Source organism: Colletotrichum chrysophilum, assembly GCF_026319265.1.
Source record: "Colletotrichum chrysophilum strain AFK26 chromosome Unknown scaffold_11, whole genome shotgun sequence".
Taxonomy (NCBI): domain Eukaryota; kingdom Fungi; phylum Ascomycota; class Sordariomycetes; order Glomerellales; family Glomerellaceae; genus Colletotrichum; species Colletotrichum chrysophilum.
In genome coordinates, this window is record NW_026517298.1 from 224,028 (window position 1) to 250,458 (window position 26,431).

The 26,431-nt window shown below is 54.8% G+C and overlaps 10 protein-coding genes across 10 annotated transcripts; 4 read left to right on the forward strand and 6 right to left on the reverse strand.

Annotated features, from left to right (window-relative positions):
- Window positions 1–108: 108 nt before the first annotated feature.
- Window positions 109–2,301, reverse strand: COL26b_002278 (uncharacterized protein; the record flags this gene model as incomplete). Its single annotated transcript, XM_053175204.1, has 1 exon — window positions 109–2,301. The coding sequence occupies one exon, from the start codon at window positions 2,299–2,301 to the stop codon at window positions 109–111; it is 2,193 nt and encodes a 730-aa protein (XP_053040824.1).
- Window positions 2,302–2,840: 539 nt separating this feature from the next.
- On the forward strand, window positions 2,841–3,445 carry COL26b_002279 (uncharacterized protein; the record flags this gene model as incomplete). Its single annotated transcript, XM_053175205.1, has 2 exons — window positions 2,841–2,874; window positions 2,925–3,445. The coding sequence occupies 2 exons, from the start codon at window positions 2,841–2,843 to the stop codon at window positions 3,443–3,445; spliced, it is 555 nt and encodes a 184-aa protein (XP_053040825.1).
- Window positions 3,446–3,891: 446 nt separating this feature from the next.
- Window positions 3,892–5,355, forward strand: COL26b_002280 (uncharacterized protein; the record flags this gene model as incomplete). The annotated part of the gene is made up of 1 exon (XM_053175206.1): window positions 3,892–5,355. One exon carries the CDS (start codon window positions 3,892–3,894, stop codon window positions 5,353–5,355), a length of 1,464 nt encoding a protein of 487 aa, XP_053040826.1.
- A 127-nt stretch (window positions 5,356–5,482) lies between these two features.
- COL26b_002281 (uncharacterized protein) lies at window positions 5,483–7,558 on the reverse strand (the record flags this gene model as incomplete). The annotated part of the gene is made up of 3 exons (XM_053175207.1): window positions 5,483–5,650; window positions 5,701–7,024; window positions 7,080–7,558. 3 exons carry the CDS (start codon window positions 7,556–7,558, stop codon window positions 5,483–5,485), a joined length of 1,971 nt encoding a protein of 656 aa, XP_053040827.1.
- Window positions 7,559–7,996: 438 nt separating this feature from the next.
- Window positions 7,997–9,336, reverse strand: COL26b_002282 (uncharacterized protein; the record flags this gene model as incomplete). The annotated part of the gene is made up of 3 exons (XM_053175208.1): window positions 7,997–8,366; window positions 8,420–8,958; window positions 9,088–9,336. The coding sequence occupies 3 exons, from the start codon at window positions 9,334–9,336 to the stop codon at window positions 7,997–7,999; spliced, it is 1,158 nt and encodes a 385-aa protein (XP_053040828.1).
- A 2,789-nt stretch (window positions 9,337–12,125) lies between these two features.
- COL26b_002283 (uncharacterized protein) lies at window positions 12,126–12,878 on the forward strand (the record flags this gene model as incomplete). The annotated part of the gene is made up of 1 exon (XM_053175209.1): window positions 12,126–12,878. One exon carries the CDS (start codon window positions 12,126–12,128, stop codon window positions 12,876–12,878), a length of 753 nt encoding a protein of 250 aa, XP_053040829.1.
- Window positions 12,879–13,023: 145 nt separating this feature from the next.
- Window positions 13,024–14,079, reverse strand: COL26b_002284 (uncharacterized protein; the record flags this gene model as incomplete). Its single annotated transcript, XM_053175210.1, has 1 exon — window positions 13,024–14,079. One exon carries the CDS (start codon window positions 14,077–14,079, stop codon window positions 13,024–13,026), a length of 1,056 nt encoding a protein of 351 aa, XP_053040830.1.
- Window positions 14,080–14,779: 700 nt separating this feature from the next.
- COL26b_002285 (uncharacterized protein) lies at window positions 14,780–16,090 on the reverse strand (the record flags this gene model as incomplete). Its single annotated transcript, XM_053175211.1, has 1 exon — window positions 14,780–16,090. One exon carries the CDS (start codon window positions 16,088–16,090, stop codon window positions 14,780–14,782), a length of 1,311 nt encoding a protein of 436 aa, XP_053040831.1.
- Window positions 16,091–17,446: 1,356 nt separating this feature from the next.
- Window positions 17,447–19,174, reverse strand: COL26b_002286 (uncharacterized protein; the record flags this gene model as incomplete). The annotated part of the gene is made up of 5 exons (XM_053175212.1): window positions 17,447–17,923; window positions 17,980–18,223; window positions 18,277–18,425; window positions 18,482–18,753; window positions 19,009–19,174. The coding sequence occupies 5 exons, from the start codon at window positions 19,172–19,174 to the stop codon at window positions 17,447–17,449; spliced, it is 1,308 nt and encodes a 435-aa protein (XP_053040832.1).
- Window positions 19,175–20,165: 991 nt separating this feature from the next.
- Window positions 20,166–23,228, forward strand: CYM1 (Mitochondrial presequence protease; the record flags this gene model as incomplete). The annotated part of the gene is made up of 2 exons (XM_053175213.1): window positions 20,166–20,452; window positions 20,498–23,228. 2 exons carry the CDS (start codon window positions 20,166–20,168, stop codon window positions 23,226–23,228), a joined length of 3,018 nt encoding a protein of 1,005 aa, XP_053040833.1.
- Between the last annotated feature and the right edge of the window lie 3,203 nt (window positions 23,229–26,431).

The following is a 26,431-nucleotide window of genomic DNA, read 5'->3' on the forward strand; positions in this document are numbered from 1 at the left end:
TCCAGCCGCACCACGTTTGTATGGTATTACCGCGGACCCAACGCCATCGCTATGCTTTGTTTAAACAGAACCCCGTTTCATTCTTCTCCTTCCAAATAGCCGTGTCAACTAAACCGCGATTACTCGAGGCGACCGTTCGGAGGTGTTGTTGCCATCTCCCGCGTTGTTGCTCTCGTCCTGCGTGACACGAACGGCCGACATGGTGCCAACGTCTGGCGGTTCAGCCGTTACGACAAGACTCTCGGAAGGAGCATCATTTTCCTCATCATCCGTCTCAGACACCTCTGTCACCGTGCAAGTGAACGCAGGCTTCTCTACCTTGGGTGTCTCGTCGTCGTCTACAGCGATGTCGGTGCTTGCAGGAATAGCTGCCTCCAATTCAGCGACCTCGGATGCTGGAATAATGTTGGAGTCGACGCAGTCGTAGAACAGCATGAACACATTGTGCTGATCCAACAACTCTTCCTCGTCAATCTTTCTGACGCTTTCGTCGCTTAGGCGCCACCAATCCATCTCCACATCGGCAACTTCATCCTCAGGGGTTGGCTTTCGGATAGGTGAGCTCGCACCATCACTGTCGTCCTCGCCTTGATCTTTGCTCTCGCCAGTCGAAGGGGGCGCATTACGGGGGAATTTTCGGTAGCAGACATAGTGGCCGTTCTCGTGCCGGCCATAATGTGTGACGACGGCGCGAAGCTCGTATATGGGTCCAGTGATGTACGACTTCCGCTTGTCACCTGCGATCATAGACGATCTTGGGTCAAGTAGCCATTGCTCCTCGTCAGACGCATCGCTGAGAGCTGGAGATGCTGATCCGTCCACCGGCTTGCCCGTCGTTGGCTTGGGGGCGCTACCCAAACACCATGGGCCAAGATCCAGTGTTAGTGGGAAGCGAATTCCTGCAGAGTTCTTGTACATCATGCCGGTGTTTTCATCAAAGACGGATCTGTTCATGTGTACGGCAAGACTTTGAGGCGGGCGCGCAATCACTGCTTGCTTCGTCTTCGTCGAAGACACCTTGAAATTGGCCGGGAACTTGCACTTCTCTGTGAGCGTCTTGTCCTCAAAGTCGTCCTCTTCCAAAGCTTCTTCCACGGCTGCCAATCGCGATCTCGGCTCCTTCAACTTCTCCTCACTCGTAGTTCCCGCAGCTCTGTCGAGGAGTACCGTTAACAGCCTTTTGGCCTTCAGTAAAGTGCACTTGCCGCACTCGACACCTTCGATAGACTCAATATGCGCATACGCGTCCAATAGCTCGTAGAGATCGTGGTCGTTGCCGTCCGTGTTCAAGCTCAGCGTAAGACAATTGAATGGAATCATGGAGAGGCCGTCGGAGTGGCCGCATTCCACGCATGCAACTCGCTGCGCAGTCAGACCTTCCAGGGGGTTGCGCAAAGATTTCGATGCGGAGCTGATCTTGGAAATGGTCGACAGGCTCTGGTAACCGCTATCATCGCTGTGTTGGCTCGTAGCGGTGTCGTCGTTGGCGCAATCCGACTCGAACCCAGACAGTTTCTGCGTCGCTTTCGCGACCTTGGCAATCTCCTTGTCGACCTCGTCGAGAAGTTTCGAAAAGTACTCCTGCGCGTCCTGTTGTTGCCAAGTGCTCATGTTCTTGAGAGAGCCCGGCGTCCATAACGTCTTTCCGTAGTTTCGAGCGCTGTTTAAATCTTCGATAAGGTTGCGTAACGTATCGACTGCCTCGACCTTCTGTCGATCGAGTTCGGGGTCTTGGACGGGGTCGGCGAGATATTTAGGTAGTGTCTTCAACGAAGCGAGGCCTTGGAGAATACTGTTTTGGTAGCAAGAGTTGTCGAGATTTCCTAGTCCTGGAGGATGGTCGCTGAAGCCCTTAAAACTCATCATGGCGCCAGACATGGAAGATAGGCCTCTGATGCCGGCCTGAGAGACCGTTCCCATGATGCCTCCCTCTCTGTCCATGCCAAGTATCTTTCGGAGGAGTTCGCTCTTCGCGGCATGTGTTCTCGCCTGGTTCTGAAGCATCGGTTGGGGAAATAGTGGTGGATGCAGCCAGCCTTCGAGAAGGGTCAAGGCGTCGTATGGCGTAAGCCAAACAATGATGTCCCAGAGGGTCTGACCGGCGCGGGAGAGCAGGGTGGTCGGAAGAGCAGATGCGCCGAAGACGGAGTAAAGCGCAGTGAAGACGAGTGCCAAAAGGGAGACGACGACGCTCGGCTCGTTCAGCCTGGTCCAGAAGCTCTGGTTGTTATATTGGTGGTATTGCCGGTAAGGATCAGGTCCGTCGTAGAGATCCTTATATCTCGAGCCCGGCGAATTCATACTGCTAAGGGTTTGGCGGGAGTGTTTTCGTTGCTAATAAGGCAGTTGGCGTGACAAGAAACGAAACGAGCAGCTTTAAGCAAGCTTGAGCGACACAGAGACCGAAAAGCCGGGTGCTGCCATGTCGGGGATGATTAATCGCAGGGGTTGACTAGGGGGGCGATGAGTCGCGAATTAGGAAGTGGTGGGCGCAGCTCGTGTGATCAAAGAAAGTAAAGGCTCAGGAATGTCTAGATTTCTGCACGGTTAGACGGTTGGAGAGAGAGAGGGAGGTGTCCGTACAGTTCCACGGTTCGTTAAGCAGAGGCGATGAGCGGGACCAAGGGTTCCACCAGGGGCAAACTCTCTGACAAGGATTGGTCGGTGCGCAACGTGCTGAGATGCAAGGCTTGTGATTGTCCCCGCTCTTATCGGGATAAGATACCTTAAGAAATTCTGACCCGATAAGGAATTTTCTTGATATCCCCCACAATGAACCCGACCGCTGATGCTAGACCTACCTGCATCACCAGAACGAAACGAAACAATTGGTCGCAAAGATGGCAAAGCCGGGCGTTTCCAAGAAGAGCAGACGTAAGGAACTTTTTACTTGCTTGTAGTAACTTGTCTAACCTTGCGACCAGAACCCTCAAAGCACTCGAGAGCTGCGAGGCGCGCGACGGATGTAGACATCGACACCGACAAGTCTCTCAAGAATGTCAAGCCCCCCTCAGAAGCGGTCGATCGGCCGTCAGTCCTGGCCGCCAAACACAACTCGGGTGTTTCCAAGAGGACGAGCCACCGCAAGTCGCAGCTAAGCGCCAAGGCCAAGAAGAGAAACGAGAGGGCCATGGACCGCGCCGAGGCCATCATGGACAGGACCGCCAACAAGGTTGAGAAGAGCAAGAAGTCGTCGCGTCTGATCCAGGAGCGTAGCAAAGATTGGGACAACGTCAACAAGCACAGTCTTATCCAGAAGAAGTTTCCCGATGAGGAGGATCTGGACAAGGAGGAAAGGAAACAGAGGAAGCAGGTCGTCGCTGAGAAGGAATGGGAGACAGACGAGGAGATGGATGGCGCTGATGACGGAGATGCGCCAGCCGTCGACGCTGTGCAGGCGCCACCGCCGCCGCAAAACGACGACTTCGACGAGGAGATTCTCTAGTTTTGTCATTTCTCGCTTCACATCGGATTGCTCCAAAAGAGGGGTCTTGTTAGACTGCGCCTCTGGCAGGGCTATGAGACTTATGATAGATACCCTAATGATGTTGGTCCAGATCATCCAATGACTACTCCTATGCGTCTGCATAACATCGAGATCATAACCGTGCCTTTAAGGGTTCAGATCTGAGCTGCACCGATTTCGTCCCCGTGCTTGAAATTGAAGTCTACCTCATTAGGTAGTGTCATCGCTGCAGCGCTGAGCTCCACCTAAAGCCACTAAACTTACAGGGCCCCCAGCAGGGAAACGCTTCTGCAGGTCCATCCTGACCCCAGCCTCTCGGTCCAATGCAGCCCAGGGTGCTGCTCCCATCAAAGCAACCCGACTCGAAGCTCGATTTTTCAACTTTACCTCTTCAACCTCATCCTTCCATCTAACCACCAGCCAACATGCCGCCCAAGCGCATGACAGCGAACCCCGTCAAGCCGGCGCGCTACCGCGCCGGCAAGCCCGCGGCACCGGAGGCCGACTCTTCAGACTCGGACGCCAGCGATGACGAGACCGAGACCGCGCCCAAGAGCAAAACCATCCCGCCGCCCCCCAAAGCCGCGAGCGCAGCCAAGATCGCCAGCAACCTCGGCAAGGTCAACCTCGACGAGCGAAGGCGTCAGGCACAGGAGCTGGAGGATCGCAGGATAGCACGGGAAAAGGCCGAACGTCTCGCCGCCGAGGAAGGCTTCGTGACGGAGGAGGAAGAGGAGGCAGAAGGCGGCGACGACGATGAGGAGGAGGAAGAGAGCTCGAGCGAGGAGGAGAGCAGCAGCGAGGAAGAAGCGCCCCGCCGCCTCATGATCCGACCAAAGTTCATCCCCAAGAACCAACGCAACGCGGCCAAGGACCCGTCAGGCGCAGCAGCCAAGGACGAAGAAGCGCGTTACGCAGAGGAGGAGGCGCGCCGCAAAGCGGCTGCCGACGCGCTGGTCGAGGAGCAGATCAAGAAGGACCTCGCCGCGCGCGCGGCGGGCAAGAAACACTGGGACGATGAGGAGGCCGAGGGCTCTGACGTGGACACGACGGACGATCTGGACCCGGAGGCAGAACACGCCGCCTGGAAGATTCGCGAGCTTAAGCGCATCAAGCGCGAGCGCGATCGTATTGCGGAGCAGGAGGCCGAGTACGCGGAGCGCGAGCGTCGACAGAACCTCACGCAGGAGGAGCGCGACGCCGAGGACGCCGCGAAGATCGCCAAGCAACAGGAGGAGAAGGACGGCCGTGGCAAGATGTCGTACCTGCAAAAGTACTATCACAAGGGCGCCTTCTACAGCGAGGAGGCGAAGGCCTATGGCCTGGACAAACGTGATCTCATGGGCATGCGGATTGCGGATGACATCAAGGATCGGAGCGCGCTACCTGAGTACCTGCAGAAGCGTGACATGACGAAGCTTGGCAGGAAGGGCGCGACGAAGTACAAGGATCTCAAGAGCGAGGACACGGGACGGTGGGGAGAGTTCGACGACCATCGTGGTCGTGACAGGAGAGGTTTCGACAGATACGGCGTGGACGAGCGCTTCCAGCCGGACGCTGATCGCAGTGGACAGGGGGCCAACGCTATACCACTGGGTGATCGAAAGACGCCTGGCAGGCCGGGTCCTCAGGATGGCTACAGAGGGGACCGTTCTCGGGATGAGGACAGATATCGGGATGGGGGCAGCGACCGCAGGGACAGAGACAGGAGAGACAGGGACAGAGATGACGATAGGTATCGGTCCCGGGATGATCACCGTCGCAGGGACAGGTCGAGATCGAGATCGCCGCGACGAGACTCACGAGATGACTACAGGGATCGGAGGAAACGAAGCCCTTCCCGCGAGAGATATGACAGTGACAAAAGGCGGCGCGTGGATTCGAGCTAAGGCCGTCCCTCAAATTGTATTAGAGTGTATCCTAACCAGGCTCACCAAAGAGCGATGCTGAATATACCCGAACTCCAAACAAACCATTGCCGCCTTCATCCATATAGAAGCATCATTCACGTCATGCTCAGATTTTCTTGACCTCCACACGCGCGCGATCAAAGATACCATGGCTCACCATGGTGTCTGATGAAGCGTCGACCTTTGGTGGGAACAGCGTCAAGCGCGCATACGTGCCTGCGCCTCGCCTCTTGGATAGGTAGCCTGGGTTGATTACGAGCACGCTCTCGACGACCTAGGAAACGTTAGCAAAAAGGCAGGGAAGTGAGCAGGGGTATGACATACCTTTGCGAACGGCGGGAGGAAACTGGGGACAATCAAAACATCAGGGCGAACGTTTACCATCTCGCCGAGCTTAAGGTAGCTGATATCCAGCATGGCGCCTGGTGGCATGCCCTCCTCTGTGCCTGTCTTGGGCAGCTTTTGACGGTCTGTGGGTGGGAACAGCGGGAAGAAGTGCCTCTGCTCGAGTAGATGCCGGGAAAGTCTTGAGAGAGGGTTGGTGTCTGATGGGCGTGCTGCAAGCTCTTCGTGCTTCAGCTGCCAGAGAATATCCTGGGAAGAAATGCCCATAACCATTTCATTCATCGACAAGGTCATGGGGTTGGTGACGATTCTTGCTGTCTTTGGCAGGCCAAGGTCCTTCTTCAAGACAGAGTCTTGAGGCCATGAGACGTGCTTGTCGATGACATCTCGCACCGATGGGATGAGGAGTATGGTGATACTAGGGTTCGCCGAGACGAGACGGTTGAGTGCAGGAGAGAAAAGGTACTTGAAGACAGTGGACATAGTGGCGGTGTCCGGGTCGATGACGGCTTCCTCGGGAAGGTCGAAGTCGCCCATGGCAATCAGAGGATGTTCACTGTCAATGAACGGTCCAGTGAGAACCAGAGCATCGGCATACGTATCGGCCGCCTGGTCGCAGAGGGCATGCAGAGGCTCGAAATCGAGGTTGTCGTCTGCGGTGTAGGGCCCGGAAGCGTAGATAACGTTCAGCGGTGCAGGGTCCGAGTCGGTGTCCATGGCGTCTGCGTCTCCTCGCAGTTTTTCGCGGTGTGCAGCCAATGTAGCAGGCGTCGAGGCGGCATTGGGAAAGAGGGGCACTTCAAGAACTTCCTCGACTAGAAATTCGTTGCCGGAGGTGTTGATACCCTTCAATGCCACGATTTGACCAGGGAAGAAGCTGAAGCCCTTCTTGACACTGCGCATATTCAACGAGACTCGTTGACCGCCACCCATCCGCCTCGACAGCTCCAGTACCAGAGACGCCGCGTTCAGCTTTCCCTCCGGCGCATCGGACGCAATGCGACCGACAGCAATTACAGCCGTAGTGCTCTGAGATGCCGCATTACCAAACTCCGAAAGATCAAGCTTGTGGTACTCTTGGACGATGCCCATGAACTCGTCTATCCTGTCGTCGAGAATCTCTGACGCTTCAGACAGCTTCATAGCAAGGGGCTTGTACGCAAGCTTCTTTTGGTCTGATGCGGCCGTCAACTTGATGCGGGGTTCGGAATAAGGGCAGATTGGGACTTCGGGGGCGTTGAGGTGGTCGTTTAGCACTTCAATCGTATCGCCGGCATTCTGTCTGTCGTTGAAGGAACTCGGGCTGCAGGAACTTGTTAGTTCTTACTCATTGCGACCCTCCTGAAGCTCCCACTTACGACTGCATGGAACTGAGTTGGTCCTCCATCTTCGACGACCCCTTGTACTCCGGAGAACTAGACGTAATCTCTGCCTTGATCCTTGACATGGTTGGTGTCTCCTTCTTCCGCAAACTGCTCGGTTTGTTCAACCTCCCAGACGACGGAGTGCTGGGCACCAGGCCATCCAGCATGCCGAACACATCCCCGCCTCTCGCCCTTGGGGTACCGTGTGCGCGCTTCTCGGTCTTGATGTGTGTCTGTTGCTTGTTGGCCCTCTCCAATGCGTCCTGGAGATCTTTCTTGAAGTTGCGCATAGGGCTGATCTGGGGGTTCATGGCGTCTATGTCCATCTTGATGCAGTACGACTCCCATTTGTAGAAAAGGTCCTCGGCGGAAAGCTCGTGCAAGCGCATGATGGACTGCAGTTCGGACAGGACATCGGGCTCGAGGCCCTTGTCCCCCGTGGTAAAGAGCTGCTTGAGCTCGGCTTCGGTCATGGCGTTGGTTGTGATCACGCACTGCTGTTCCTGGTGGTTGCTTGTCAATTGGCGGGCTTCTGGAGGAAAGATGGACAATCTTGGGCGACGCGTTGAGCGCGTCGCTGGTAAGGATAGCGCGTAAAGTGCAAAGTGCGGGGCATGTACAGTGCACTAGTCTTTTTTGCACGGCTCTGGAGCCCCCCTTTCAGTATTCTAGGCCATGTTGATTGCTTAAAATAGATGCACCTCAATCACTTGCACCAATTCAATGCAGAACTTTCAGGGCTCTCTTTTTCAGAATCTGTGATCTTATTGACCGTTCTCGATGTCAATAGCTATGCTAAGAAAATAAACGAAGTCTCTGCATCTCCATTCCAAAGCAACTCTCGTAAGCCATAGGGTGCAATTTTCTAGTGAAGTCCTCACCCAGTTCTCCGTAATATGGCATCCCTCCAATCACCAGACTGGGTTTCGCACCCGAAGCTCTTGACGCTCTGCTTCCTGCTTCGCCATGAGATCCTCCGTAGCTTTCTTAGCCTGCTGAGGACCAAATTTGATGATGGCCTCGGTACTGACTTCGTACCGGACGGTATTGTCCTCGTTCTTGCCGACGACATCGGCCATGCCTCCAGTGAGCTGGTCAAGGTAGACCCGGTAGTTCTCCGAGTACCGAATTTGGCAGCGGTTCGTCTCCGACTCGGAGTGAGCAGTCAAGGAAGACGCGTCTTTGAACCACCGCAGGCAACCGGGGCACTGGAGCTTCGTAATGTTGTGCGAACCGGCCTTGAGATGGCTGATCAACGTGGCTGCGGAACCGAAGTTCTTCCTGTTTCTCGTCAGCATGAACCTCGCGGTGTGCAGCAAGAGCAAATTTCTTACGTGCAAGATCCATGGGGGCACTTGAACTTGCGAGTGTACGGGTTGTGGTACTTCATGACGTCGAAGTTGGGGTGCTGAGGGTTGTGAACATCTTGGACCTTCGAGGCTCCTTGGGAACTTCCCAGACTCTCTGTCTTTGGAGTACTTGGGACCGTAAGGTTCGTCGAAGCAACAGAGCCCTCTTGAGCGGAGTTTCCTTGGGTAGAGCTTCCCTGGGTAGAGACTCCGTCGGCCTCTTGAATCGCAGGGAAATCTTCGGGTCTGAAGAAAGACGGGTGTGCCATCTGCGGCTTGGAGATGTTGCTCATAGCCGACTGTTGAACACTCGGATGAAGCCTCGGAAAATAGTCGCCGAACTGCGAACCGCTCCGCTTCTCGAGCTCATGAGCGAAAGTGAGCTTCTCGGCTCTGTTTCTGTCCACGTCCGAACGGCGGATCTCAGGGCACTCGTCGTGCTCCAAGTGCTTCATGAATCCAGCTAGACGTGTGAAGCGGCTGCCACATCCGGGGCAAATGATGTTCTGCTCATGAGGGTGGGACTATGGTTTCACATTAGTCGGCACTTCAACAACATGGAGTTCTTGGTGGCCGCGACACCTTCCATAGGAGAAGTGCTGTTGGTCTTTTCGGGCAGGACCAGGGGCAGGACCAGGGGCAGTTGGGCTTACCTCGATCATGTGCTGTTTCTGGGCGTCCATGGTCCTGAACTCCATGGCACAGACGGTGCAGTGGGCGTGGGTGCCTCGAATTTGCATAGCCCACAGCTTATGCTTAATCAGAGACGCCTCATCGTCGAAGAGCTCATTGCAGGTACGGCACAGGATCGCCTTGTGAGGCGGTACCTTGAGCTTCTGCTTCGTGCCACCGATCGTGGCTGCCTGGGATACGGATCTGATCGAGGCACTGCTGACAGACATCTTGGGCATTCAGGAGGTTGACGAGAAAGCCGGTGAGTGTGCGTCGTTGGTAATGATGAATCTTGAGACGATGTGAAGACCGAGAATGGGTCTCAAAGTCGAAGGACAGGTGGCTCCGCGGTAACGCGGTTGGAGAACAACAGTTGCCTGGTGGCAAGTTTCTGAAAGTGAAGTAAACCTGGCTGTGGTAAAGAGTAAAATTCCGATCTTGAAAATGCTATGTGAGTAGATGACCAGTGAAGCGGATTATTTGTGTTGGAAGGGAGAAGTTATGGGAGGAAGAGGACAGGAGCGTTTTGATGCGATGGTGCCCAAAGTGACGGATATTCGAGGCAGGCAGGAGAAGAAGTTTCGGAAGGCAGAACTTACCTGAGGGAAGGAAGTTGAGAGGCGCTGCTCTCTGCGGTAGGCACCTGCCGATATTTGGGAGGCAAGAGCAACCGGTGCGTGCGAGTTGTGCAGGAGGTAGGAAGCTACACACCTTGTGGAAGGGGCATTTGTCTTGTTGGTGTTCTCAGGGAACCGAGCGGATTGGAAATATTCTCGGATGGGGCCTTCCCAGGTTGGCGAGCGAATGGATATATCCGGTACCCTCGAGAATAAACAGTGAGTTTGAAGAAGGCTGAGGTGTTTCCCTGGCAGCTGTCAATTATTGATTGAGATTGATGGGTGCCTTAGAAATCGACATCGCTCTCGTGTCGATCGGGTGAAAGTTAGAATTTGTGATCGATAGATGTGGCTGCCCGTCTCTCTGTTTTGATTTCTCATCCTAGTAACGCTGAAATGAGGTCGGCGTAGGAAAGCACAGCCAGAAAGAGCACAAGGGCAATCATGATTCAATCTCAGAGTATTTTTCAGTAGTCACAAAATATGCTCTACTTCCAAAGAATAACAACAATCACTCTTTCTCATTAACTTGATATCTTGCTAAGCAAGGTTCATTCCTGTACAAACGGTTTCCTAGTTTGCTGCTGAGAAGGCAGCAAGTTTAACCACCCTTCAACAGATTAAGACAAGATCGCACAGACATGCAGTTCTACAGCTGCCTCTTTGTAATATCAACAAACAGAACTTCAACAAGGAAGCTCCAGAGACTAGGAGTATACAGGAGACTGAGACAATGTAGTTCAGCGACCAAAAGTACCTAAGTAAGCAGCCCGCATATTTCTTCGCGGCGTAAGCGACCCAACCAGCTGGAAGCACGACATGAAGTGAGGTCATATGTGAGCCAAGACGCCTGTCAGATTCCAAAATACTCTCCGCAGAGACGCTTGAGTATACTTTCGGGGCTTCAATTTCGTCCGGAAGGGATTGTAAGCGAGATGTTGTACCGGTTCATCGCAGTAGCTCGTGATTTCGATTCGATGACGGTCAAGCTTGTCGAAAATCTAGACCCTAGTGTCCCTGATCAGACCAAGAAAACGCAAGAAACCTCGCCATTCCAACTGAAGGCCATCTTCCAACTCACGTGAAGAGATCTATCCGTGGGGGCTGGAAAGAAAGACATGAGAAACCCATGTGCCCCTCGGTCCTCAGAATGTCTCGACGTCAAGATCACGCAAAGCCGATGTCTCACTCGCCCCGATATATCAGGACGTCGTTCGCATGGCTGCCAGGTTGGCATGGTCATGATGCTAGACTTGTCTCGGTTCATAGGGATCTAGGCGTTCGATGGCCTATTAGAAACCAACGTCCACTCCCAGCCATCCATTCCCGTTTCCTTGATTATGCAAGTTCTGGCCCCCTGACATCAGTCATCCGTAACGCCAACTCCCCGCTGTCTCAGACACCCTGACGTCTAACTGGTAATTCTATCGAGAAAACGAACAGCCGCTACAATTCCATGGCAGCGATACATAGCACTCTGTCGGGGTAGGGTGTGGGAATCGAGCCTCAAAAGGCCGATCTGCCGCGTTTACAGCGGAAAGTCGTCGCAGTCCTGATGAATTTTCATGCCAAGGACCGACTGGGACAAGGGAAACACATCCGGCGCTAGATGCGCAATCTTCCAGAGTACTCAGTAAGCCTTGATATCTATCGAAGACCGCCCCAGCCTCCCACGATGGTTTGAATCATAGGCCCTTCCACGGGACGGAAATCGACGAGACGGCATAGTGAGACACTGCAACGCCGCCATCGCCGACATCATACAAAAAGTCCAAGGTTCAGCTCGCCCCGATCTCCAGGTGTCTTCCAAATCAACCATAACCAGAGAGTGTCGGGGATAAAAAAAAAAGTTGCTTCCGATCTGCACCTTCTCCGACTTCGCGCCGACGTCTTTCAACACCGAGAACAAAGAGAAACCTCCGTACTAGAACCGCCGTGGCGTGCATGCTGACGATTTCTTTCCGAATCGGATCGCGTTGCCCTTTCAACAGTTGAGAGGGAGGCCCCATCTAGACCTGAATCTGCAAAGGCCTGGACGTTTGGTCTTCGTCCCGCTCGCGCCGGCAGGACCGTCTCCCCGGGTCGCCAGCCACATCGAGAACAACTCGACGCTTGTACTCGCCGAATCACCTCATCGTACCATCGGCAGAATACTAAAAAGTCTTCGTTGCCCCGACTGCGAAGTTTCTGATGCCGACGGCTCCTGCTTTTTCTTCTCTTTAGTGGAACCAAGCAGAGAAAACGGAGATCATCACAAGGCGTTGCCCACCAACCGCATCTACTCCCACTTACAAGCTACCTTCGGAGCAGTTCCGCTTTGAGGCTATCTACGAGCCTCTCGTCATACTTCTATACTTCTGATTGTTAGATCCTTTCTCGAGGAGAAAAAAAAAACCTCCACGATGTCTTCCACATTCTCCCACAAACTCAAGGCCGAGGCAATGGCTTGCCAGAAGACCGAGATGCCGCTCCCTCTCATCCCCCTCGTCTTCGTCGCACACTTCGCCCACACCGTGATCGATGTCCTCACAACAGGAGCCCGGCGCAAATCGGCCGCCATCGCAAACCACCTCGACTCCCTTCGCCTGCAAGTCCGCGGGCCGGAGCACTCCTTCGCCCCTTTCTCAAGGCTGCCCCCCGAGCTCCGCCTCAAGATCTGGAACCTCGCCATCGAGCCGCGGACGCTCACGGCGACGCACGCGCCCAACCCGACGCTTCTGTCGGTCAACCGCGAGGCGAGACACGAGGCGTTGAGGCGGTACAACTTGGTTAGACTGAACACCTGGGGAGACCGCAGGATCTACATCGACTTCCAGCGCGACAGCATCGCTGTGGTCGAGGGAAAGGGTGGCGGCGGCTTTCCCGTCCGCGGAGCGAGACACGTTGTCGTTGTCTGCGAAGAGCCGTTTCAGAACCCCGCCTCATGGCTCAAGTGCCGGTACCGCTCGGGTCTGGACTCCGTCACGCTTGTCCTTGGTGGTGCAATGAGATCAGATCTGGTACCGTTTCCTGAGATTCGCCTGTTGGGTACACCAAAAGACACGCAAGGCCGGCTGGGATTCTCTGATGAGGAGGTTGACAGGATAGAGGGTGAGCTTAGAGACCTGGCTCAAGGATGGGGAAGCACTGAAGTCCGTGTTGGAGAATTTGTATAAAGGAGAAGTAACGGAGGAACATGTTCGAGCTAGGGAGGCGTACTGTTTACTGAGAGCGACCAGAATACCCCTTTTCTTTTGTTGCAATCTTCGTCTCTTTTCATAGAATACTCATCATCACACAATATACACAACAGTCTTGATCTCATAGCCTGCTACGCTCGTTGCCCAAGTAGGCGCCGCCAAGCTTCAACATGTCAACCGCCTCCTTAACCATCTCATCGACGATCTCACCCGCCGGCTGGATCTTCTCAATGGCGCCGGCCACTTGTCCCATCAAATGTGGCGGATCAACGTCGTTGCCCTCGTTGAAGTCGAACTCGATAGGCACGATACCCTGATCGCAGAGCTGCCTGATTCGATCCGGCTGCGAATGCCACTTGCGAATATACTCGTTCGTCTTCATGCGCAATGGCCTTCCGGAGAGTACGAGAGTGCGTTCCGTTCCCTCGAACCCACACTTGACGACCTCTTCCTTGTGCTCCTCACTACATCCAGCCTCAACGGATGCCACAAAACGCGTGCCAACCCACACGCCAACAGCACCCTGCATCAATGAGCTCGCAAGTGATCGGCCGTTGTAAATACCACCCGCCGCAACAACCATCGCCGGGGCGCCATTAAGCATCTTGGGCTTGTACCTCCTCGCAACGTCCACGACGGCAGGGATGAGCACCGAGTTCGCCACATCGCCCGTGTGTCCACCACCCTCCCCGCCCTGCGCGCAGATGATATCGACGCCCAGATCCAATGCCTTCACAGCGTGCTTCGGGTGGCCGACCATATTCATGACGTAGATGCCTGCGTTGTGCAGCTTGTCAATGACATGCTTGGGCGGCACGCCGACGGCGCTGACGAACAGGCGAGCGCCCGACTCGATGGTGATGTCGATGAGCTCGTCGAGCTTGCCGCCCGTGTAGTCGTGATTGGTCTTGCGGGCGTTGCCGCCAACCTGCGGCAGAGCGAGGTCGACGCCGAAGGGGAGGTCTGGAGACTTGAAATTCTCCTTCATTTCGGCGACGATCTCGCGCAGCTGGTCCGGGGTGTACTGGAAGCCGCCGATGACGCCGAGACCGCCCGCATTGGAGACGGCGGCGGCGAGGGGCCCGCCAGACGTGCGCGCCATGCCGGCGAGGAGGATGGGATGCTTGATCCCTAGAAGGGTGGTTATGGGCGTGGTGATTGGGCCTGAAGGTGCCATCTTGTTTTGTATAGCTGGGTGAGCCTGATCTGCTGCAAATGAGATGTAGCGAGGATCAAGCAAAGTGTAGAAGTACTGATTAATTAGAGTACGGTATGGTCTAGTGTAGGAAAATTAAGGAATGTAAACAATGAATCGAAAAGAAGGCAAGATCGAGGAATTTGGAACTTCAATACATCACTTGGTTTGCGGTTGGAGAGCAAGCTACCTAGGTAATCCGGGGAAATCATATCGGGAGGTGAGTGTGTGGGGTTGGAGCTCTGTTGCGGGGAAACACACCGAGGCAATTGCCTTCTTGGGACAGCAGCTCGCCCAAGTAGGCCCCGGCTCCGAGTGGTATGAAACCATACGCCACAGGTGCATGTGAGCTGGCCATCTTCTAGAAAGCAGCCCCGAAGTCCGATTGCTGGCTCAGATACCTTGGGATCCGGTGTGGGTATGGGGCTTAAGTGTGGCTTCAGTCCGCATGATTGCTTCTTCCAAAAACACAACGATGCGAGGCGATTAATAATCGTAAACTGTACTCCCATGATCATGCTCCTCTATTGAAATGCTCATATCCCGCAAGGACGTTGGTATCGTAAATGACATGACTATCGTCGGCTGGACCGACTATTAAAACACCAGCGGAAATCAGCGCTTGGGGTCGAACTGTATCTCGACGTCCATGAACATGACCCCATGCGTTTCCATCTGTGAGCTACCTGAAGCTCGGTAACCGTGCGGGAACAAATTCCTCGGTTGGTATAAACTGTCCTGCTTGCGTCGTAGTCCGGATTACCGGCGCTTCGTTACTGTTCGTTATTTCGACCGTCGGTTCGGGTGGCGACGCCTCCTGATTCGGAGCCTCTGACGCATATCCCACTTCGACGGTTTTCACCTCCGAGATGCCCTCGGAAGAAACCACTTCGGACCCGCTATCATGCAGGCCGCGTTCTGATGCAAGCTGCGATGCAGCACGCCGCTTGCGTTCAACTTCTTCGTCCTCTTCTCGCTGGATCCGCTCTTCCTCCCGCTGAAGATCCTCCATCGACGGGGCACGAGGCGTATCTGGGGTGTCGGGTATGCTGATTGAGTCTCTTCGTGGTCCTGGGCCGAGAAATGAGTGGTTCGAGTCGATTGTCGCTCTCGAAACCGTCCGCGATATCGGGCGCCCGTCTGCACGGCGCTTGCCCTTGCTGGCCTTCGTTCTGCTGCTGCTTCGGTCGTCTCGGACCTTGTCCAACACCATGAACTCGTCATCCAACGGCACAGCATCCTCTTCGCCCTCGCCATCACTGGGGAACAGGTCGCCCCTTGACCGATACGAGTCCGACGTGTCCCCCGACCCTGTTGTCCCGCTTCGATTTCTAGTCTTGGCAAAGCGACTTTGATAGATGTCGTCGTCTGAGTCGTCGTTTCCAAGAAGAGGCTCGGCCTCGCCCATACCCATCTCGTCATGCTGTCGGGGATGATCTTGCAGATCGGCCGCGCTGGGCTTGTATCGGAGCGTCTTGCCCAACTTCCACGGCAGCTTGCCCAAGAAGCCAATGGGCTGTGTACTTGGGATGATTGTTGGATCGGATTCCGACACTTTGGTGCTTCTGCCTCGTGTACCGTAGCTCATTCCTCGCTTTCTTTTGGGTTGGTCTTGCACCTCGCCGCCAGCGTGCTTTCGTTGGGACCCTGTGCCTGCGAGCAGGCGATCCCAGTCATCATTGCTCCAACCACCCAGGAAGCCGCCATCCTGATCCTCAGCGTACCAGTCGTCATAAAAGTCGAAACTGTATTCTGCCCGTCCTCCCGCGCGATCTCGCTCTCGCCGGCGTCTGGCCCGCTCTTCTCGATCGCCTAGACAGGGAGTGGCGCACTGTTCTAATGAGCTGGCGAGGGCGGCAAGGCAGGGATTGATGTAGTGATGCTGGAAACTCCAGATACCGGCGGCGGCATTCTCCGTCACCTCTCCAGCATTGTGGGAGATCTGGTTCCAGCGCTGGCGCAGTCGCGGGTCTTCGAGGAAATGCGTCGCCATGATGTTGATGGCTGCAGGGCGTGCGAAGATGACGTCGAGGGCATAAGAAGAGAAGGCGTTTTGCGACCGCGGCCTCGACCGAGCTTGGTTGTTTCTGTAGCGTCGAGGCCTCGAGGTTTGGAACCGACGTAGAGAAAGGAAGTTGTCCGAAATAAAATCCAACGGGTGGAGGAGAAGGCAATCAATGATCGAAGGGATCCATGGAACGTGGATAAGGCGAGTAATGTTGGTTTCAAGTGCGCCGAAAACAAAACGCAGTCAACCTCAGCTGTCAAAAGTTGGGCCCAACATTCCGCTGGCCGCAGTGCTTCCTTCTCCCTTTGGTGGCTCCAGGTCGCTTCGCTACAAGGCGTGGGACGGACTGCGCAAGCAGGGTGCGGGTGCGGGTGCGGGTGCTGTGCGTTGCGTTGCGGGTGCAGCAAGGTGCTAGTCGACTTCAGATTAGGTATCGACGGGAGGGAATGGCACGTGCGCGCACCCTGCTTATCTCACCTCACTGTTTTGTTTTGGTTTACTTGCAGTTTCCAGTGGCTGGGTGCGGAACATTGACAGTGGCACTCTCTCCTCAGGGCGTGAGGTCCGGTCAGCCACCGATTCACAGTGGTGCATCAAATCAACGGGCATTTGGGCACCTCTTGAGGTTCACTTCAGGCATGGATGGTTGCTGGGTGGATCCGGGGAAATTGCGAAGCTTCCGTTGGGGTGTTGGCCAGCTGTGGCTTAGTCTTTTGAGGACCCCTGGAACTCGACGTCACCCATCGCAGATTGATGAGAATTGGCATTTTTCAATGCACATTTCAGACCCCAGTTTTCCCTCTCTTCGCAAGGACTCACAGCGTACGTGCGGACATCTAGTCAAACAGCACACATGAAGTAACCTGATGTTGCTCCAACTTTCTTCTGTGGGTTCTCACTTCAACACCAGCAGAGTTTGATGGGCCAAAACTCAATCCAATAGAGACTTGAACGGCTTTTTGTGGAGATTTCGCTTGTATTCAGAACCGCTCAGCATAGACAGAACAAGGTGCGATATGACAAGAGTACACCAGTTCAAACAAAACTCCTAATCTCTGAAATCATTCAGCGATACACTTCTTCACCGCCGCGCCTGCTGTGGCCTTTCGGCGCACTCCAGCAAAGTGTCCACACCAGCCTCTGTGCCTAACTCCTGAAGAAGGATGAGACAAGCATGCTGATCTTTGATCGACAGGCGCGCCAAAAACGTGTAGAGAAACGGGCTGGCTCCTTGCGGTCTACCTGCCCGTCCGCATGTACCTCTGAGTCCTTGAGAACAAGGTCGCTGTCCGAAAGAGTGTCTCCCGTTGTGCCGTCCTCTGACTTCCTCCGTCCGGATTCCTAATGACCGTTCGTTGTAGCTTGAGGTACTGGCGGCCGCTCTGGGCCAAACGGCCTGGGCGGTTCCGGCTCTGCGGGCTGAGGTTCCTCCTCCGTGTCGTCGTCGAACTCGCTAGGGTCTTCTTCGCCCTCCTCCTCGTCTGAGTAGTCGCTTCCGTCGCCGTCCATGTGGCCGTTGCTGTCAGAGTAGCAGCTTTCCAACGTAGCTGCCATTCCTGGTGGAACCTTGCGACCCTGCTGCTGCATCTGTTCAATGATGCTCCTAAGCTTCTCCGCCCTGCTTGTCGCTTCTATCGCTTTCTTAGACAATTGCTCGCGCTCCTCCGCCATACGAATAATGTTAGCGTTGGTGGCCTCGTGCTTGCGCTTCATCGTCTCGTTCTCTCTTTCCAAGCGTTTAGTCTTCTTTGACATATCCTCCATCTCCTTCCTAAACGTCAAAAACAGGTCATTGCTGTTGTTCAGCGTGTCCTCAACCTTGATGTGTCAGTAAGAAAGCTTGTACGACGAATTCCAGCCAAACATGCCCGTACCTGCTTAAACTTGTCAACATAGACATTGAGCTGGTTTCGGAGCTCAGTCTCCGTCTTGGTGAAAGTTTGGACCTGGGCCTGGAGATTCCGCGCCCTGGTTGCCTCGGCTTCGGCAAGTTTCTTCTCACGCTCGTAGCGAGCCATGTTGTATTGCACCTCGAGCTCCTTCGTGCGCATTGCGGAATGAAAGTGCAGCTCTCGAAGCTCGTACTGCTCGATGAACGATTTGAAGCGGTTACGAAACCTCCCTAGTGTCAGCAGGAAAATCGAGCGCAGGTTAAATCTTCGATAACTCACAGGGTATCGACGCTCATGTCGACTACCTGCTTCCGAGGATGATCCTTCTCTTCTTGAATGTTTTCCAACTTAGCCAGCAGGGCCGCATGCTTCTCGTCGTATGCCGTGCTGTTGTGCTTCAAATTGTCTTGAAGGGTTTTATTCTCGTTCTAGGACAAGGTCAGCGTGAGCCTCCTCAGCCTCGTTGACGAGAGGTGCTGCAGACCTTGTACTTGTTGTTGTCTCGTTGCAGCTCACGACAGAGTTTCTCGAGCTTTTCCTTCAGGCCAACGGTCTTGCTGAGTTCGGTTCGATTCGCATCCTTTTCCTTTTGCAGAGCGTCACCCCGCTTCTTGTTCTTCTGATTCTCTCGTTCTACGCGCCGCATTTCCGCTAACAGTTCGCTAGACCTCCGGGTAAGATGGTCAATCTTTTGCATATCTCCCATCTTCGCCACTTGTTGAGCCAGGTCACGATTTGCGCGCTTCACCTCTCGTTCTGCATGCCGAAAGTCAGCTATCGATACAATGCCAGCTGATTGATGTACACCCGGAAACGAGCATGCAACTCTACAAGAAGATGGGGAAGGACCGTATCGATCTCGAAGAATAGCAGCCGGCGCATGCTTGACACCAGCCCGCACTTCCTCGCAGATTGGGGCTCGAGAGGGGTGCTGTGAGGCTGACTCTCACGCGACATACATGGCCCGGTCCGTCCGGCATGGGAAAACAACGAGTGGGAGGTGTTACGCACCAATCTCAGCTTCTTGGTCCTTCTCCCCAGCAGATTCCTGCTCCAACTGCGAGATACGCTGTGCGAGCAGTTTTGCAGACTCGTTGGAATCAACAGCCTTTTTTTGCTTCCCCTTCTTCAAGCCCGCAGCGGGCGCGTGGCCATGGGCGTCTTGACCGTTGGACATGGCGGCGTCTGCCTGGCTGGGCATGCCTCGGTAAGCAGGAGAGGGGCAGTTGTGTCGTCGTTCTGGGCGTGCTGGTCGTGGCGAAGACCTGGTCTTCGCATTCGTGTTCGATCGATCGAGCGGTTGCGGGTGCGGGTCGGAGTCGGCGTCGCAAAAATAAGCGGGTGCAAAGTTGGCCCAAGTTCTTCTTCCCCCTCGGCGGACTGGCTACAGGAATGAAACGGCGGTACGTTATGTTACGTGCTGCCAGTGGGTGTCGATGCCTTCATTGAGCCCCTTCGCAGAATTTTGGGCGTTGGACGGAATGACTGGCTAGAACGATACGGACCTAGGTAGTGGCGTGGCCTGCGGCTGGGTCCTGGTGTTCAGGCGTGCGCATTAGAAATGCCACTGTACTCGAGAAAAACGGGTGGAGGAGTAGTGCTGCAGGGCCCCTCGACTGCATACCCCAACAGAGAAGTGCGTGTAGTTTGTGCGTGGGCCGTTTCCCTCTTATAGAGTCAAGTCTTCCCCGCAGCTCGTCGTTTTGCCTTACATAGATATAAGCAGGCTGTGGTCTGTTGCCTAAAGTTTCTGCAGGTAGGTAGAATGCTCACGAGAATACTGTTGATCTCCAGTGACGATATCTGGTTGAAATGTCGTCAATACCAATGGCCCGGGTTTCGCGATTGCCGTACCAATACACCGTGGAAGGGAGGAGAATGAGACGCCGATGGAGAAGACCGGATAATTGCGTTGAAAGTGGTTTGATGCATATCGACCCCACAACGATGACGCTTAGTGCCTGGGTACCTATTGGCCAAAAAAATTCCATAGCAGTGGCAGACGCGGAGCACCTGCGAATCGCCTCCCGGTCCACAATAGAACGAGTATTACTAGGCCCGGTCCACGCGCGCAGACGTTCGTTTTTGTATCGGCTTGTCAGCTCTGTGACTCTCTTCCGGATAGGACGGTTTCCTTCGAGTATCCGGCCTGGACGACAACTACAGAGATGTTGCGCAACGCCGTCAACACGGCCAAGAAGGCCGTCACTGAGCTTTCCCAGTATCCCAAGCCTGGTGACAAGCTTCACGGCTTCACCCTCGTGCGCACCAAGCATGTGCCCGAACTGGAGTTGACGGCACTACACCTCCAGCACGACAAGACCGGCGCTGATTACCTGCACATTGCCCGCGACGACAGCAACAATGTCTTTTCCATCGGCTTCAAGACCAACCCTCCTGACGACACTGGTGTGCCCCATATCTTGGAGCACACCACCTTGTGCGGCAGCCAGAGGTAAGCTCTCCGTGCCATGGGAAGCTCTTTCGCTAACATGATTAGGTATCCCATTCGTGACCCCTTCTTCAAGATGCTGCCCCGCACCCTGTCCAACTTCATGAACGCCTTCACAGCATCCGATCACACATTCTACCCCTTTGCGACGACGAACGCGCAGGACTTCAAGAACCTGATGTCGGTATACATGGATGCAACTTTGCATCCTCTGTTGAAGGAGTCCGACTACACTCAGGAGGGCTGGCGTATTGGGCCCGAGAACCCTCAAGCGGCGAATGGCGAGGAAAGTGACCTTGTCTTCAAGGGCGTCGTCTACAACGAGATGAAGGGCCAGATGTCCGACGCTGGCTACTTGTTCTACATTCGGTTCCAGGACCATATTTTCCCTGACATCAACAACTCCGGCGGCGATCCCCAAAAAATTACCGACTTGACCTACGAGCAGCTGCGCAAGTTCCATGCTGAACACTACCACCCCAGCAACGCAAAGCTGTTCACCTACGGAGACATGCCTTTGGCTGATCATCTTCAGGAGGTCAATGCACAGCTCAGCGCCTTCGAGAGGATACAGGAGGATGCCACAATTCACCAGCCTATCAGCCTGACCTCTGGCCCTAGGGAGGTCACTGTTCACGGCCCCCTCGATCCTCTGGTGGACCCCGACAGACAGTTCAAGACGTCTGTCTCATGGATTATGGGAGACACCACCGATGTTGTCGAGTCTTTTTCTCTGGCGTTGCTCTCCACTCTTCTCATGGACGGATACGGATCGCCCCTGTACCGCGGCCTGATCGAGGCTGGTTTGGGAACTGATTTCAGTCCCAATGCCGGCTACGATAGCTCGGCGAAGTTGGGAATATTCTCAGTCGGTCTGACGGGTGTTCAGGAGGCTGATGTACCTAAGCTCAAGGCGGAGTTGCAGCGTATCCTTCGCGAGACCCGTGAAAAGGGGTTCGATAGGACCAAGATTGACGGATCTCTCCATCAACTGGAGCTGGCTTTGAAGCACAAGACCGCCAACTTCGGCATGTCCATGCTTCATAGGCTCAAGCCCAAGTGGTTCACCGGTGTCGATCCCTTCGACTCTCTTGCGTGGAACGATACCATCTCCGCCTTTGAGACCAAGCTTGCGAAGGGTGGCTACTTGGAGAGCTTGATTGACAAGTACTTGCTGAATGACAACACTCTGTCTTTCACCATGGCGCCGTCAACCACCTTCAGCGAGGACCTAGCACGCGAAGAGAAGGAGAGGTTGACTTCCAAGATCCAGCAGGCGTCCGAAGAAGCCGGCGGCGATGCTGCAGCTCGCAAGAAGTTCGAGGAGCGCGAGCTCAACCTTCTGGTCGAGCAAGGCAAGTCAAACACGGAGGACCTTAGCTGCCTTCCCACAGTCCATGTCAAGGACATTCCTCGCAGCAAGGGGCCCGTGGTTGTGCGCGATGAGACGGCCAACGGTGTCAAGATTCAGTGGCGGGAGGCTCCCACAAATGGCTTGACGTACTTCCGAGCCATCAACACGCTGGAAAACCTTCCTGATGAACTAAGAGAGCTGATCCCGCTGTTCTCCGATAGCATCATGCGACTCGGCACGAGGGATATGTCTATGGAGCAACTCGAGGATTTGATCAAGTTGAAGACCGGAGGTGTGTCTGTAGGCTACCACTCTACACCTTCACCAACCGACTTCCATCAAGCTAGCGAAGGTCTGATCTTTACTGGCATGGCCCTGGACAGAAATGTGCCTGTCATGTTCGACATATTGCGCAAGCTTGTGCAGGACACAGATTTCGATAGCCCAGAGGCCGCCCAACGCATCAGGCAATTGCTTCAAGCATCCGCCGACGGCGTTGTTAACGATATTGCCTCATCTGGACACCAGTACGCCCGCGGCTTTGCGGAGGCCGGGCTCACCCGTAGCGCGTGGCTCAGACAGCAGATCGGCGGTCTCTCTCAGGTTAAGCTTGTGACATCGCTTGCCAACCGGCCTGAATCAGACGGTCTGGTGGATGTCATTGACAAGCTCAAACAGATCCAGAAAATCGCGCTCTCTGGAGGAAACTTCCGCACGGCATTGACTTGCGGGTCCGAGAGCACGGGCGCCAACTTGAGTGCCCTTACTAGCTTCATGTCAACACTCTCCAAAGACCAGCCTTCGCTGTCACCTTCCAAGCCTGCTTCGCTGCAGAGGAACATCAAGTCATTCTTCCCGTTGCCGTACCAGGTGTACTATGGTTCTCTGGCGGTTCCCACCGTTTCCTACACGTCGCCGGACGGTGCACCGTTACAGATCCTGGCGCAGCTACTCACACACAAGCACCTCCATCACGAAATTCGCGAGAAGGGCGGTGCATACGGGGGCGGAGCTTACTCCCGCGGTCTGGACGGCCTTTTCGGCTTCTACTCCTACCGCGATCCTAACCCCCAGAACACCTTGTCGATCATGCGCAATGCTGGCCAGTGGGCGAGGGACAAGGAGTGGACGGATCGCGATCTCGAAGAGGCCAAAATTTCGGTGTTCCAAGGTGTGGACGCTCCGCAATCGGTCAACTCTGAGGGCATGGGTCGCTTCTTGTCTGGCATCACAGAAGAGATGAAGCAGAAGCGTCGCGAGCAGCTTCTTGACGTCTCCAAAGACCAAGTGCGCGACGTTGCACAGCAGTACATCGTTGAGGCTCTGAAGAAGGAGGAGGAACGGGTAGCCTTCTTAGGTGAGAAGCGCCCTTGGGTAGACGGCACTTGGTCTATCAACGAGATGGACATTAACGGCGCGAAATAAGAAGGGTTGTCGACACCACTTTTGTCGCTCCTTTTCAGCGTCTTCGATGTCGTCGTCGTGGGACAGAGGTCACGGCACCCATGATACCGCACGATACCATGACTTAGACTTGGCATTGACTCGAAAGAGAGCTGCCTGTGTACAATGACGACCGCGGAAGGCACATCGCCACCAGTCGTATCTGTAACTATATATGCTGCACATAACCTGTGTAATTATACCCAACTCTTGAATGAACGAACTAACCGAGGGTCACCGTGAGCCAATGTGCTTCCTGCAAAGTACGCGTTCAGATACGATACGTCTTCCTGCTACCTCAATGGCTTGGAGACCACTAGACGACGCAAGATCAAGAAAGATGAGCCTGGGGATCGCGAGGTTCGGCCCGCAATAACCGGCCCAGCTCGTTCTATCAGAACCGACATCCTCAGCATTGGGTCGTCGGACTAAAGCGCAGAGTACATGCCAAAGAGTGAAGTTGGCGATATCGGTGGATGAGATGTAGCAACCAATCAGATGAAGCCAATTAGTGCATAAGTATTGAACGGAAACACGCCGGATGAGTGACAGAACAAAAAGGCGCAAACATTGGACGAAAAATGGCGGCGCGAGTGCCCCGCATACGTCACTCCCAGGGGCGGCGCCACAATTCAAGGCACTGAGGCACGAAGTGGTGGACATGGGAGACTTCGTACACACTGTAAGTCAAGGTGGCACTGCGGCTCATGAAGAGGGCCCAGCCAAGGAGGGCTTGTGCCATCGCCAACACCACCACCAGGCCGAGAACCGAGTGGGCTGGTGTTTTGAGGAGGCAGCCCAGCAGGTACCCTTTACATATTACTCACCTGCCGTCTTGGAGGACACAGCCGAGGGTGGGAGGGAAGAGCAATGCCGCGAGTACGCGCCAGTAGAAGGGGGCAAAGGGTAAGAAAAGTGAGATGCACATGCTTCTGGGCGATGCGTGCCGGTTGGTCTGGTCTGGTGGTGCTGTGCACTCTTTCATTGCATTGAGCGGCCGTTTGGCCAGACGAATTTCCGCGCCCATGTCAGCGAAATGTGACAAGAGCTAGGCCAGAGCAGCGCGCGGAGCACGCAAAGCTCACCCCGTCCCGTTTGAGCTGGGTGCGTGAGAGTTGCATGGAACCAGGCTAATTATGGTAGCCGTCCGAGTGGACATGCGTGAGGGAATTTATCGGGATCCCGTGTGATGAGCCAGGACAAGCGAAGAGGCACTGCTGCTGCTGCTTGCTGGCTGGCTGGCTGGCGGGCGGGCGGCGGTCTGGAGTTTGAAAGTCTGGAGACTGGAGACCCCTCGTTACTTCACGCTACGTGCCTCGAATCCCGGGGGGGCAGAGCAAGGTACGGGATGAGACGTTTCCTCGCAAGGCAACGGGCGAGAGAGACAGAGTCGTGCTGACCGAAACTTGTGTCGTCGACGATGAAGCGAACGGCGACGGCTGAGTCGGTCTCAACGCGGACCGTTAGGGTTTACTAGCTCGTTGCTTCTCCAGAAAATGCCCTGTCCCATCTTGCCAAGTCCAAGTCTGGCGCGCCGTGCCTGTTTGACCGTCTCTGATCTTCGGTGCATGTCTTTCTCGCATGCAGGGCCAACACCGCAGCGCATCATTGGCAGCCTCCAGTCACACCTCAAGTCCCCGGGAGCACTGAGCATCACCGATCTTGCTGACACATCGGCAATTCTCAGACCGCAATTTTGCACCCCGAAACTACTTCTAGAAGCCGGCCAGGTACCACCACCACATGGCCTGTCTTGTCTTGCCTGCCTAGAGACAGAATCATTCGGCACCCCTCTTGTTCCAACTTCCATGTGCTCTGCTCCAGCATCCGCTACTGTCAACTTCTGCAACTAGCAGGCGTCTTTTGTGCTAGCCTCACCCGTTGTGGACAATGTGGGCAACGGTGATGTACTTGATGGAGTTTCAAGCGGTCCATGTCATTTGCAAATAGTGGTGACGACTTGGAACGGTAACGACGCAGAGTATGCGGGTGGTTCGTAATGGTGGAGGAATGCGTGTCAACCAAGACAAAGCCGGTAGGTGTTCGTTCTGCATCAAAATATACTTACATACAACGTCGTCGTAACGACAAGAGCAACAACAATCATGCCCAAATGGAAATGTATCTTCCCTTCGGCCCACCCGAGCCCAGGGCAGAGCACAGGAGGCCGGTACCATCTTTTAAGCTTCAGGTACTTTACTTGCTGTAATTGTTGCGCCCATTCTTCAGCGTGAGGTCATGTACGGAGTACATCCGATCACCCATGCATCTCAGACACCGGAACCTGCAGAACAAGGTACGCGGCCCGATGTACCACATGTACATGTCTCTCCCACGGGAGCGTCTCTCTCCACCACTGGTGGATGTGGAAGGCCTCAACTTGGAGGTTGGCTTTTTTTGTGGTCGGCAGCGGGTTCAACGGGATATTGAAACTGGGTACACCGGGATACTTGACCGAAGACTCAGCAGGCGAGCATCATTGTATGGAGCCGGGCTGAACCTTGGCTCCTGAGGAAAGCTTGCGGTCTGTACGGAGTATAGAGAGAGAGAACAGAGCAGACACCGGACGGGTCAGGAACGGTGATGAGTGAGTGATGTGGCTGTAGCCGCAGCTGTTGCTGGAAGTCAATGCTCCTTGACAAGGGGGAAATTTTTGAACAAGAAATTGTGGGCAGCTGTGTTTGTGTGTGTGTGTGTGTGGTGTGGCCAGCCCAGGCGTCGCCGCTCCACTAATAAGGTACCCAAAAGGACTTCTGGAGAAAGAAGACGAAACCTACCCTCAGAGCCCGTCGCAATAAAAAGCCTTTACGGACCCCCCCGCCACAAACTTGGTCCTCCAACACCAAACCAAAGGTTCATCGTCAACCAAATTGCTCGCCAGCTCCCGCTCTTCGCAAAACACCGCAACTGTTAACCAGCTACCTGGACCCGAGCATCGCCTCTCCGTCCAGTTGCAACAACTTGGTGAGTTCCGTCTTTTTTCTTCGAAACGGAAGAAGCTGTTGCCCGCAATCGCGCAACCTGCCTTGACCTTGCACGTCTCTCGCGTGTCACATGGCATCGTCATCGTGTCTTCACACACACAACAACACAAGCAGAGCCATTGCTGCTCCTCGCCCCTCACCACCACCACCCAGCAAAGCTTGCGACGGAAAATCACTCTCCTAATTCATGCCATTCACCAT